The 14,415-nt window shown below is 40.6% G+C and overlaps 1 protein-coding gene across 7 annotated transcripts in view; it reads left to right on the top strand.

Moving 5' to 3' along the window:
• Positions 1 to 413: 413 nt before the first annotated feature.
• Positions 414 to 14,415, top strand: part of PCDH7 (protocadherin 7) — a 393,839-nt gene continuing 379,837 nt past the window's right edge. For 6 of the 7 annotated variants that reach the window (XM_012724106.1, XM_004681357.2, XM_004681356.2 and 3 more), the window contains exon 1: positions 414 to 4,670. In XM_012724106.1, coding sequence (XP_012579560.1) covers positions 1,497 to 4,670 — 3,174 coding nt within the window. In that variant the 5' untranslated portion in view covers positions 414 to 1,496. Of the gene's footprint in view, positions 4,671 to 10,357; positions 11,974 to 14,415 lie in introns of those variants that run through there. The other variant, XM_004681358.2, reaches the window with a different exon arrangement.

The raw sequence follows: 14,415 nt of genomic DNA, 5'->3' as shown, positions 1-14,415 counted from the left end.
ACAGTGCCAGGGCACTTCCGAGGCAACAACTGACTGGCACTTTTTCTCCCCTTAGCAAACTGGATTTTTTTTTTTTTTAAGCTACTTGGCAGCTGTCTCTGACTCCACCTCCCCCCTCCACCACCCTCCCTAGTGCCTTTGGCTTTTCTTCGGAAATCCGGACAAAATTGGTCATCTTTGTTAATTGCCGTTGGGGGAGCCCGGCCCGGGGCTTTAGTCAAGCCAACATCGCCTGCATACCGGAGCCGGTTTGCTCACCTTTGAACTGCAAAGGGATCAAGTTCTGCTCGAGTTCCCTGTATTGGAACTGGGAGGAAGGAGAGAGAGCGTGCAGGAGAGAGTGGGAGAAGGGGAAAGGGGAAAGCAGAGAAGGGAGGAGGGAACAGGAGGAGGGAGGAGAGAGAAGAGGGAGGGAGGGGAGGGATCGAGAGAGCGGGGAGAGAGAGAGAGGCTGCAATCTCCTCCCTGAATCGCGCACAGCGCTGCAGATCCCTCAGCTCCGACATGCGGGCCGAATGCAGGTGAGGAAAGGCACGGACTCTGCGGCTGCAAACCCAAACTTGGGCACCGCGCGGTGCGCACGGCTCAGCCTTCGCCCCCGCGGGCGAACGGCTGCTGCGGTTTCAGGCGGCAGCTTCGTGACTAATGACCTTGCGCAGAGTTAAGAAAAAAAGAGAAACCCGAGCTCTTGGGGGTGAGAAAGGACTGACTCTGGGCGTCTCTGAAGATGGCTCGGGCTGCTGTTTGGCGCGCGGGGAGAACCCGGACGCGGATAGCTCTGTGACGCGAGTGATCTCCACTGCACGGAGCCCGAAGCGACCTGTCGGGGATTTTTCCTTCTAGATCAGTTGACTGGCTCTCCCGCTAGCTGAGCAGAGTCGGAGTTGAGACTGGCTTGTTGCTGGCTCCGACACCTCGTGCAGGAAGCGACTCACGTTTGTCTAGGTAGCGGGAGAGAGGCTGGGTCTAGAGTGAGTGGCTGGAACATGAATTGGACTCTACTCGAGTAGCAGCAAAGACAAGCGGGGTTGGCGTGCGAGAGAGGCTGCAGACTCGCTCCCCGCGGCTTCCCGGTTCCACCGCCCGCTTGCCAGAGCGGTTCCGGCCCCATCCTACCGTGCGGGGACTGGCGCCCGGGATTCTCCGCCCGCTGCGGGGATGACTCTGGGGGGGCACCGAGTCCGCGGCGCGCAGTGTCCCGTGAACTGTGAGTACTGCGACTGAACGGCGGCTGGCGAGCGGGCGATTAGCACCCAGTGCATGAATTATGAAACAATAACTTTCAGAAGAAGCAAGAGGAAAACAGAAGGATCTACCACCGTTCCCCTCGGGCCGCCTCTGCTCCCTGCTTTTGCCCCCTCCCGCCTCTCCCTCTCGCTTCTTCTTTTCCCGGAGAGGGGAGAGGACTGGGAGGAGGGCAGGCGGCGGGCCCCAGAGGAGGGGGGCGCCTAGGGGGCTGTGATTAGAAGGAGCAGTAGCAGCAGCAGCAGGAGAAGATGCTGAGGATGCGGACCACGGGATGGGCGCGCGGCTGGTGCCTGGGCTGCTGTCTCCTCTTGCCGCTTTCGCTCAGCCTGGCGGCCGCCAAGCAACTCCTCCGGTACCGACTAGCCGAGGAGGGCCCGGCAGACGTTCGCATCGGCAACGTAGCCTCGGACCTGGGCATCGTGACCGGCTCGGGTGAGGTGACTTTCAGCCTTGAGTCGGGCTCGGAGTACCTGAAGATCGACAACCTCACAGGCGAGCTGAGCACAAGCGAGCGGCGCATCGACCGGGAGAAGCTGCCCCAGTGTCAAATGATCTTCGACGAGAACGAGTGCTTCTTGGACTTCGAAGTGTCTGTGATCGGGCCCTCGCAGAGCTGGGTGGACCTGTTCGAGGGTCGGGTCATCGTGCTCGATATCAACGACAACACGCCCACTTTCCCGTCGCCCGTGCTCACGCTCACGGTGGAGGAGAACCGGCCGGTGGGCACTCTCTACCTGCTGCCCACCGCTACAGACCGCGACTTCGGCCGTAACGGCATCGAGCGCTACGAGCTGCTCCAGGAGCCCGGGGGCGGCGGCGGCGGCGGAGGCGAGGGCCGGCGAACGGGGCCTGCCGACAGCGCCCCCTACCCCGGGGGCGGCGGGAATGGCGCTAGTGTCGGCGGCCCTGGCGGCTCCAAAAGGCGGCCGGACGCACCAGAGGGCGGCGGGACCAACCCCAGTGGCCGAAGCAGCGTGTTCGAATTGCAGGTGGCCGACACCCCGGATGGCGAGAAGCAGCCGCAGCTGATCGTGAAGGGGGCGCTGGACCGTGAGCAGCGAGATTCCTACGAGCTGACCCTGCGGGTGCGTGACGGTGGCGACCCTCCTCGTTCGTCTCAGGCCATCCTGCGGGTGCTCATTACCGACGTGAATGACAACAGCCCCCGTTTCGAGAAGAGTGTGTATGAGGCCGACTTGGCAGAAAACAGCGCCCCGGGGACCCCCATTCTTCAGCTGCGTGCCGCCGACCTGGACGTTGGGGTCAACGGGCAGATCGAGTACGTATTCGGGGCAGCAACAGAGTCGGTAAGGCGGTTGTTGCGCCTGGACGAGACGTCGGGCTGGCTCAGCGTCCTTCACCGGATTGACCGGGAGGAGGTGAACCAGCTGCGCTTCACGGTCATGGCCCGCGACCGCGGGCAGCCCCCCAAGACCGACAAGGCCACCGTGGTCCTCAATATCAAGGATGAAAACGACAATGTGCCGTCTATTGAAATTCGCAAGATCGGGCGCATCCCACTTAAGGACGGAGTGGCCAACGTGGCGGAGGACGTTCTGGTCGACACTCCGATTGCCCTAGTGCAGGTGTCCGACCGAGACCAAGGCGAAAACGGGGTGGTCACCTGCACCGTGGTGGGCGACGTGCCCTTCCAGCTCAAGCCAGCCAGTGACACAGAGGGCGACCAGAACAAGAAAAAGTACTTCCTACACACCTCCGCCCCTTTGGACTATGAGACCACCAGGGAGTTCAACGTGGTCATCGTGGCTGTGGACTCCGGCAGCCCCAGCCTCTCCAGCAACAACTCTCTGATTGTCAAGGTGGGAGACACCAACGACAACCCGCCAGTCTTTGGCCAGTCGGTGGTGGAGGTTTACTTTCCAGAAAACAACATCCCTGGCGAGAGGGTGGCCACTGTGTTGGCGACAGACGCTGACAGCGGGAAAAACGCAGAAATCTCCTACTCCCTGGATTCCTCTGTGATGGGGATCTTTGCCATCGATCCCGATTCTGGGGACATCCTCGTGAATACCGTGCTGGACCGCGAGCAGACTGACAGGTATGAGTTTAAAGTTAACGCCAAAGACAAAGGCATCCCGGTGCTACAAGGTAGCACCACAGTGATTGTGCAGGTGGCTGACAAAAATGACAATGACCCTAAGTTTATGCAGGACGTCTTCACCTTTTATGTGAAGGAAAACTTGCAGCCCAACAGCCCCGTGGGGATGGTCACAGTGATGGATGCTGACAAGGGGCGCAATGCGGAAATGAGCCTGTATATAGAGGAGAACAGTAACATTTTTTCCATTGAAAATGACACTGGAACCATTTACTCCACAATGTCTTTTGACCGGGAGCATCAGACTACATACACATTCAGAGTCAAGGCCGTGGATGGGGGTGATCCTCCCAGATCTGCCACAGCCACTGTTTCTCTTTTTGTGATGGATGAGAATGACAATGCTCCCACAGTTACCCTTCCCAGAAACATTTCTTACACTTTACTGCCACCTTCAAGTAATGTCAGGACTGTAGTAGCTACAGTGTTGGCAACAGATAGTGACGATGGCATCAATGCAGACCTGAACTACAGCATTGTGGGAGGTAATCCCTTCAAGCTGTTTGAGATTGATTCCACCAGTGGTGTGGTATCCCTAGTGGGAAAACTCACCCAAAAGCATTATGGTTTGCATAGGTTGGTTGTGCAAGTGAATGATAGCGGGCAGCCTTCCCAGTCTACCACGACTCTGGTGCATGTGTTTGTCAATGAAAGTGTTTCTAATGCAACTGTGATTGACTCCCAGATAGTCAGAAGTTTGCACACCCCACTCACCCAGGATATAGCTGGTGACCCAAGCTATGAAATTAGCAAACAGAGACTCAGTATTGTCATTGGGGTGGTCGCTGGAATTATGACAGTGATACTAATCATCTTAATTGTAGTGATGGCAAGGTACTGCCGGTCCAAAAACAAAAATGGCTATGAAGCAGGTAAAAAGGATCATGAAGACTTTTTTACACCCCAACAGCATGACAAATCTAAAAAGCCTAAAAAGGACAAGAAAAACAAAAAATCTAAGCAGCCTCTCTACAGCAGCATTGTGACTGTAGAAGCTTCTAAACCAAATGGACAGCGGTATGATAGTGTCAATGAGAAGCTGTCAGACAGCCCCAACATGGGACGATACCGGTCAGTTAATGGGGGCCCTGGCAGTCCTGACCTGGCCAGGCACTATAAATCTAGTTCCCCATTGCCTACTGTCCAGCTTCACCCCCAATCACCAACTGCAGGAAAAAAACATCAGGCCGTACAAGATCTACCACCAGCCAACACATTTGTGGGAGCAGGAGACAACATTTCAATTGGATCAGATCACTGCTCTGAGTACAGCTGTCAAACCAATAACAAGTACAGCAAACAGGTAAGATGCATCCCAAATATATTTCAGTATCCCAGAGAGGGCTAAAATCTCTGAGACAGAGCATCTTCAACAAAGTTTTGTCTTCTTTCTTTTGAAACTATAATTTAACATTTTATTAGCAGGGAAAATGTTAATTTATTCACTATTAATTTAATAGGTGTAATCTACACAAGATGTACAATTGTATTTTGCAAGTTTAGGCCAGCATTTACTAAGCTACCAAACAAAATAAGCATAGTCAGCAGTGTTGGCACTACTCTCTGTACTTCAGTTGTAATTCATCAGTTGTAATTCATGCAACCTTTCCTGTTTCCAGAATAAACATGTATGTATTGATTGGACGCTTAGATTTAACCTGAAATTATTTTCCTTTGTGGATATTAAGTGGATAAATACATCCAGAGAGAAAAATTTTGAAGTCACTCTAGGTTTCTGTGCTAATTGGACATAATAACAGTTTTAGCTAGGCTACATATTATGTAGGATTAAACAGATAAGTAGATCCTGATTTATGCAAAGGTAATATCAAGTGTGAGGTACTTGGAAAAGAATCTGGTCTAAAATATGTAATGATATGCATAGGTCATGCAAGGCTACAAATTTAATACTTCCATATTTATAACATTTAGATTTCTATAAGAATATGCAACTGCTTGCCTTATTTGCATTTGGTATTAAAAGTTTATAAGCAGCAGTAAACTGCATGAACTTTTCATTATTTGAGCCAAGCAACAAAAAAGTTAATATTTGTGTGCAGAATATTTTTGTATGCATTACAATATTTGACAATTGTTTCACTGTGAAATGTGGAATCAAAAATATGTATTCTGACATGAATTGCAGAAATATAAGATTTATTTTTGAAAGTTCTACTTGTATTTTATATGTTTTACTCCCAGAGTTTACACACATGAAAGTTTGGCATACAGCAAATAAAACCTTTCCGAAACTCTTCTGTCTATTGCTGTAGCAAGTCTGCTAATGAAACATCATATATTTCTTCCTGCCAGAATTCACTCCAGGAAACATACTTATGATTCTCAAATAGTTTGTAATAATAATTCTTCTCTTAAATATGCCTGTGTGTGATATGTGGGATTTGATAGTTAAGGCAAAGAAAAAGTCATTTTACAACCTCATTAAAGGTGTTATTGATGGACTCATTCAAGATATTATATAATAGATATATTAATTCCTATTAGCTTCATAATTTAAAAAGCTAGTTTCCTATAGACATATTTTCTATATGCAATAATTAGCCAGGACTATATGGATAAGGAGATACAGATTTAATATGCTTTCATATCTAATCAACAAAAAATCCAACAGTACAGTTTGAACTCTGTTTCATTAAATGTCTTTTGAAATTATGTCTTTTGATGCCTGTGAACCCACCTTATTTCTTTTCAATTGAAATTTAACAAGTAGAAAGCTTGTATCTGTCAAGGTATTACTTTACTTAGAGTTGGGAGCAGGTTGTTGTTTTGGTTTTCAGTGCTTTCATTAGGTTTGTAAATAAGGACCATTCAATGAAAATAATAGCACTTTTCTAAAATTACTTCTCAGTTAATTTGTGATCCTCATAAATTTGTTTAGAGAATAGAAACTTGTGCCATCTTTCAGGAGATTATTTTTTTTTCTACCTGTCATCCTAAGAGGACTAGATGTCCTGTGGCTGAATGACATTTGCATGCTAAGTTGTGTATTTTGAGTGGACTAATCAAGTGGCAGATTTTTAGTTATTTTATGCTAGTTATTTTATGCAAACACCTTGTATGTTCTCTACTGTCACTGAAGTTTCATTTGGCTCATCAAGTGGGGTTACCTCTATGTTCTTGAATATTTAAAACAGCCAATATCAAGACTTGGCATCCTGTTTAAAAGGCAAAGTGATATGCTCATAAATAAACTAATGTATGGTGTTAGTATCTTAACTGAGAAAAGAAATTCATATACCCAAAGAGAAAGCCTACAAAGCCATTGGAATAAATCATTCATTTTGTCAAAAGTCACTTTGGAAAATTTGTAATCCAAAAGATGTATAAAATTTTAACCAGAGTAAATAGCTTACCTGAAATAGAGGCAAATTAAATACATGACCCTTCCTGTAATTAGTAATTGATAGCTTCATTTTCTCAATATTACTACCAGGGCAAAAGATCCATTTATAAAGTACATTCTGCTTAGGCTTTTCTGTTCTGATTTTTGCTTTTGTCACAAATAGGTAATTTCTTATTTTGAAAAGATGTACTTTTAGATTTCACACAATAGTCTACATGTATTTTGTTTTGGTTAATCATGATATTAAAAAGAAAAATAAGATTTGGGCATAATTTCTTCTCTTTGATCATGAATTTATGTAAAACTTAAAGGTTGTTGTCTTTTGTTTTCTTATATTAAGGATTAATTAAAAATCAGAGATTTCAAGGGAGATAAAGACTTCATCTTATTTACAATATCCTTGAATTGTCTAATTATGTAGTTCTTTAGTAGTTTTTGAATGGAAATGATGTCTCTTACAATGTTCTTATTTTCATGAGTATTAGGCTTTGTGAAGTGTTGCTCCTAAATTCTATTAATGCTTACATTACAATAAGTTAAGCAGCTTTGTAGAAACAAAAGTTAGTAAATAATGGTCACCTCACCCCCTTCTTTTTGGTTTGTTTTTACAGGCTCAAGGGATATTAAATCAACTTTCTATATTTTTTAGCAGAGCCTAGGAAACTTGTGTTGCAGTGCTACTGATTTTTTTTTTTTAATTTACACCTCATAAAAAAATGATGTTATACTCCAGCTTTCATAGTTCAGATCTTTGCAGTGAAAACAAAATTCTTTGCTTTCTACTACATAATATGTTTATTTGAGCAAAATGTAGATCATGGACAACATGAGATTGAGAATCTGTTTTTTTTTTTTTTCATTTCAATCCTCCTTTGCTTGGTAAACTTGGTCTTGGTGGTGGATTTAGGTTTGTGATCTGAAAGTAGAGCTGGCAAAAGTATACTGTTTCTCTTTTTCCATTCAAATTTACAGTATATATGTATGAAATATTTTAAAACTTATTTTAAAACTAATATAATTCAAAAATAATCATAGACAATATATAAAAATATAAATGTTCCTTTTCTTATTGGTCTTAAATTCCATTGAGTTTATCCTTGCCATGCTGTTACTAAAATAATGTACAGAAAGTTAAAAAAAAAATATATATATATGTATGTATATATTGCACCAAGTACACGGAAAGGAAGGTACTTTAATTTTGGCAAGAGTATAGAGGATACAGCTTGAATACACATTCATTTAAAACTCCAGTTATAACTCATCATGAAATACTCAAAGTGAAGTTCAAGTTTATTCCACTATTCCACTGACAGTTTTGCTGTTCAAGGAACTGTTCAATGTAGTCTAAATAATGTTCTCTTTAATTCATCATATTGTGTTCAACATAGTACTCACTGTCTACCTAGGAAGAAAATATGGGGGATATTGTTTTTTAATATTATTTCCATTTTGGAAGCAAATGGATGACTTTCAGTCATCTCTTAGAGTTTAGAGCACTAAGAAAACTAAAAGTAAATGATTTGTGTATTTGTATTTTAACATATATATTGCAATGATAAATCATCTACATACTGACATCAATTACAGCTTCCAGTTTTAATTCTACAAGCCTATTTTCTACAATATGGCTCACTTGTCTGTACCTAACGACACTTTCAAGAACCATCATAAATCTCACTATTTGGTGATTTTGGTGACATTTGTCTTGATATTATCATCAAGAGGCTAAATAACTGATGAAAGTTAGGCCATGTCTTTAGTCATGAACTAAAGCAGCATTACCTGCATCTCTGGATGACTTGAATGAATATGCAGATTTTTATACAAGTCTAGTAAGACAATTTGAACCCTATATCAAATTACTGCCAAGCCAATGTGTGATTTAGATGTAAGGCCATAAAATCTATTTAAAGACTAAGTAAATTATGGAGCTTAATTAAAAATAGCAAAATCATACCTTTCTATCATTGAGTAAAGTACATGTCTCATATGTGGAAATTTGTACATGGTATTTATCACAAATTCTCTTTTTCACTCTGTCTCTCTTACTCTCATCCCACATATAAACAGATACATATAAGTCAACAAAAGTGACATTAGGCTTTTATCTCATTGTTGTAATTCATACACTGATACATGGAAATATTTAAAATTCAAATATATACAAAAAAAGTAAAATGTGGCACGATCATCTACTTAATGTCTATATCTAAAATCACCAGAGATATTATACTTTAGAATTATAAAGCTATCAATGAAATCATCCCCCTCATTATAAACAGGAGATAACTGAGATATAGTAGGAAAAAAAGTAATCTGATTACTATCACAAAAATTACAGGGATTTAAGTTAAACTACATTGTAATTTATAGATGGTAGAGTTCATTGAACTTTTCTAATTGTCATACTACATCTAAAAAAAAAATTAATTTCCCTAACTTTATATTTATCAGCAAAGACAGAAATCTGTTCAGATTTACTTATGATGATCAAAAAATACTTGATTATGAAATCTCACAGTTTTATAATAGCATTTGCTTTTGGCCTTTTTTTTTCTGTAAAGTTATCTAGGGAATGATAATTCATATTTTACAAAATCTTATATGAAATTTATATTTCTTTGTAAGAAATTACTACTTATATGATGATGCATGTTAAAGTAACATTGTGGTTCAGAGCATCTATTCCACAAGTTGATAGGATTTTTGCAGAATAATGACATTCTATAAAGTCTTATCTACTATTTAGTATATCCTCAATAAAATTAGTTTAAATGTAAATTCACAAAAAACTTTATATACACATATTTGAACTTTTCTACATATCAAATTGGGAAATCTTTTTCCTTAGCTATCAATGTTGATGATTCATTTTTGCTTCTATGTTCCTTTGCATTTTATTAAATATGCATTTGTATTTTACCTTACTAGTATCCTTAGCATGCAAATGTGAACCATCATTTATTTTCCAGGGAGAGAGGGTGGTGGTGGAGGTTATGTAGGAAATTTAGTATGATAATTGTTTAGAACATTTACGGTTAAGCTGTATGTGTATAACCACTTTCTAGACTATAGCTAGATTTTCCATCCATTTATTTACTGTGAGTCTATAGAAATAGTAAGTTCTGTTCATATACATTTTGAGTCAGCTTTGCTGTTCATTCTGATTTATTTTAAAAGCACTTAGGATCTTTTCTAAAGCAGGAACTCTGTTTCAGAACATTACACAGTGCTTTATTTAGCATTAGTGTTGTGGGAGAAATCACATTCCAAGAAGAATTGAGCTGAAACCACTAAAACTAATCTTAATTATCACTTCTGGTGAATTAATGTTTTAAAGGCGGAATAAAGGTTTATTTTCAGGAATTTAGTGATGTTTGTATTGAACTCTAATCCTGTGTACAAACAAAAAGCTATTATGGCTTCCAAATAGAATTCATCTGACAAGTTAACTCCCCCTAGCATATTTATTATTTACAAACACATAATTTGTAAATAAAAATTCTCTGCTCCAAAGCCTCCACCAGAACACTCCAGTAGGGCATAAGACATTGGGGGAAAATTTCTTCATTGCGTTTTTTTTTTTTTTTTACTTGCATAAATTTTTATTTTCCTTCTTTCAGATGCGTCTACATCCATACATTACTGTGTTTGGCTGAATTCCACTCTAATATGATGCTCCATTATGCACCATACTCTGATGACCTTGCTACTCCGAACCTGCTGGAGCCTGCCCTTGACCGTGGGGTGTCAGCCAATCACTGCTTGTTCCACTTGTGCGTTTTATTGTCAAGGTTTTATTATTTTTTTTCATCACGAAAGGAAAAATAGTATTAAAATAAATAAATTTATGAAAGAAACAGTGTTAATAAAGAAATGTTCTACTGATGGATATCAAGTCACCCAGAATTCTATTCTTAAAAGGGGACATTAGCAGATTAATGAAATTAAAAAAAAATACAAAGTATATTTCAGCAATAACTTTAAGACTGGCTTTATGTGAACCAAAGAAAATTAAGTCTATTAAGTCTCTGTGTTGTCATAAACATGGAATAACCACTTTGAATAAAATCCTACACTGATCAGTGTTATTTTAAGTGTTATAAAATAACAGCTCTTCCCAGGTCCCAGCTAAGTTTGTTGTGGACTACGTTTATATCCAGTTTATTTGACTTGCTGTCAGAGAACATAAACTCGAATAAATTTGTGAGAATCCCATTCAGCATGTTGCATACTGCTTAGAGAGCCAGCCACAGATTTGAATTGTATAAGTGATATTCAACATAAATCAGGGAATTCTCTGGATGATGTCTCCAGCTCTGTATGTTTGTATGTTTATGTCTCCATTTGTATTTTTATGTGTTTGTGCCTAGAAATAAGTGTTTAGTAATTTTTGACACATTTTACCATTTCATCTGCCCCATGAAAGTTTACCAAAGTTTTGAAATACTGACAGAAAAATACCAAATTCTTGAGTTTTTTGTTTTTGTTTTTGTTCTTGTTCTTGTGAATAATTCGTTGTTAATATAAAATCTTTCTGAGGAAAGCAAGTAAATATTGGACAACATAGAAGTACAAAGTGCCAGGAAATGCACTTAACTCATGTAAATGTATATATTATATATAAACATTTATATAAGGTTGTTTTATCCTGTTAGCTGTTTATTTAATTTTGCTAAAAGGAATTTTGCAGAAATATAATTGAGATCACCGTGATTTCCTGAATAAAACCTAATTATCCAAAAATTTTATTCTGTTGTGAGCATGAAGATAAGTATGAAAAGTTGGTGAAAGAAATCCGTATCACTTTCTGCTTCTTGGAAATGTCATGTTTCCTCCTCCCAAGTAGTAAAAGTTCTTCGTTAAATTTAAATTGTAAACTCTGCAACAAATCACACCAACTCAAAAACAAATTTTAGATTAAAAAAAAAAAACAACAACAAAAAATACAATTTGGAATAAATGTATGGACAACTACATGCAGGGATGTTTAAGAGTACCTTCAAAGAAAGAACATTCAAAGGCATTATTTTGCAAATCTGAATTGCAACACACCCAAGTTAGTGAATCTCTACCAAAAGTAGAATGATAGGAAATAAAACAGAGGTATTTGAAGTACTTCACCCATGTGTCAAGTAAATACTGTCTTGTGCAATCTTCCTTTGGTGTGTTTGTGTGCATGTGTGTATTTTTGCTTTTTGTTGCCATGTAAAACATGTGACTTCTTTAGCAATTGTGAAGGGTTGAGAACCACAACTCTGGATTTCTTGGGGTGGAAAACTATGGGTGTTTACCATTACGAGTGAAAACATAATGAATTAAACAAAACAAAAGGCCAGCACTCCTAAGAATTGTAGTGTAAAATTAAGCTCAGTCAGAATGATCAACAACAACCTCTCACTGCAGCATTCATCAATTCATCAACAGCATAACAACCTATTTTTAAAAAAAATATATTTTTATTTTCTGCTTTTTTTTTTAAGATTTATCTATTTATGCATACAGAACTGGGGTACAGACCAGGGGCGGTGAGAGGATTCACCAGAGAGAGAGTGGGGGACAAAACAGGCAGATGATGAAGTACACTGCTGAGAGGAGCAGTGGGCTGGTGTGGAGAGGTCTGCCGCGCCATATGGGTTAACTCTGGGTGGGGATCGAACTCATGCTGAAGTGACTTTAGCTTTTTAGTGCTGTGCTTTAACCTGCTGCACCACCAGGGAGGGCCTCTGCTTTCTTTTTTTTAATCTTTGAACATATCACCTTTGGTTTCATCCAAGTGCAGATTTCCCCTCACTACCTTTCCCCTTGTCCCAATTTCTATTCAACTCAGTGTCTTTTTTGTTCCTGGAATTTACCATTTAAGGAAGTGTCTGTGACCGGTGGAAATCAAAAACAAAAACAAAAACAAAAAAAAACACCCATATCCTCTCTTAGCAATTAGACACTTTATTGAAAACAATACTTTAATTAATGTCTCATCATGAAATCTAAAGAGGAGTATGTGAATGTTAGAGATATGATTAGATAAAGTTGATTACCAAGCATTAGTGTTGGATTTACAAAGAAAGTAAGAGTCTTCTGTCCTCCTGGAACTGAAATAAAGATGATTGCAGAGCTGAAAGGTGATAGATTGTACCTGCATCATGCTACTAAAGTTTCAAGGCATTGAATGTCTGTTGACTAGCTTTTCAGAGCAGTCTGTGTGGAAAAGCACCAGTATTGCCTCTGAGATGAGGAAACCCAAGTAGTGGAAGCTTTTTCATGACTGATGGAGTTGGCTTAAGATATGTGTTCTGTCTTTGAAGAAATATCTGGTCGAAATTCAAAATTAGTGACAGCCTTGGGGGAAATTATGAAATTTTTGCTTTTGGATATAGTATATTTTCAGATTTATTGGATAAAATCTTCCCACAAGAATTTCTTAAGACATACTCAGCTTTTCAAACTTTTTTTGTGGTCACAAGCTACACTTAATTCTACTAACAAAGGGGGAGTAGTTTTAATTTGGAGAACTAATGAGTTAACTGGCTTTGTACATAGCAACCCCCTAAGTGATTTTAAAAAGTAACCTGAGAACTTAGTAATTTATTTAGTTATTTTTATTTCTTTAGAAATGGGGTACAGGCCAGAGGTGCAGGGGCAGTGAGGGGATTCACCAGAGACAGAATAGGGAGCAAAATAGGCAGATCAACAAGTACACTGTTGAGAGCAGTGGGCAAGAACAGGAGAGGTATGTCCAGGGATTGAATTCCTGCTGAGGTGGCAATAGCTAGCTATGGCTAGTTTCTTTCTTTTTTCTTTTTTTTTTTTATTTTTTATTTATTTATGGATACAGAACTGGGGTACAGGCCAGAGGTGCAGGGACGGTGAGAGGATTCACCACACACAGAGCGGGGAGCAGAACAGGCAGATAGACGAGGGGAGCGGCGGGCGGGTCAGAAAAGGTCTGCCACTTCTGGTGGATCACCTCCAGGGCAGGCGGGGATCGAACTCATGGCTTTAGCTTCTTAGTACAGTGCTTCCACCAGGGAGGGCCATGGCTAGTTTCTAAGTGCTGTGATTTAACCCGTTGCACAGTCAGGGAGGGTCCATAGTAACTTTCTTTAAATCTAATTTATATTTGAAGGTCTCTCTCTCTCTGGAAAAATTACCAGTTTCTTAGGAAGTGATTGCACAATAGAAAGTCTCTCTCTGAGAACAATTTTCTTTCTGTAATGTTGCAAAAGACTTATTTGTTTGTTTGTTTGTTTTTGATGCATGTGATTGTTTTTACCCACTCATTTTATAGAGCATGCCATAAATTTATATCTATATATATTTGTCATATCTTTAATACACAGTGCAAGGCCTTGGAGTGTAGTTAAATAATGGGCAAAACAAGTCCTTTCAGACAGGAAAGTGCAAGAACACTATATGCATAAGGCAAGAGATAATTTAAATTCCACAGGACTGTCCAAGTTTATCTTGCCTATATTGGTATTCCCAGTACTGTATGTATGTAGACCTAAATATATAGTTTTTAATATTTATTTATTTATTCATACAGAACTGGGGTACAGGCCAGAGATGCGGAGGGTGAGAGGATTCACCAGGGGCAGAGTGGGGAGCAGAACAGGCAGATCAACAAAGTACACTGCTGAGGGTAGCAGTGGGCCGGTCAGGAGAGGTCTGCCATGCCATG

This window comes from Condylura cristata, unplaced genomic scaffold, assembly GCF_000260355.1.
Source record: "Condylura cristata isolate star-nosed mole 26May11 unplaced genomic scaffold, ConCri1.0 scaffold00012, whole genome shotgun sequence".
NCBI classification, from domain to species: domain Eukaryota; kingdom Metazoa; phylum Chordata; class Mammalia; order Eulipotyphla; family Talpidae; genus Condylura; species Condylura cristata.
This window is presented reverse-complemented; position numbering and strand designations above follow the sequence as displayed.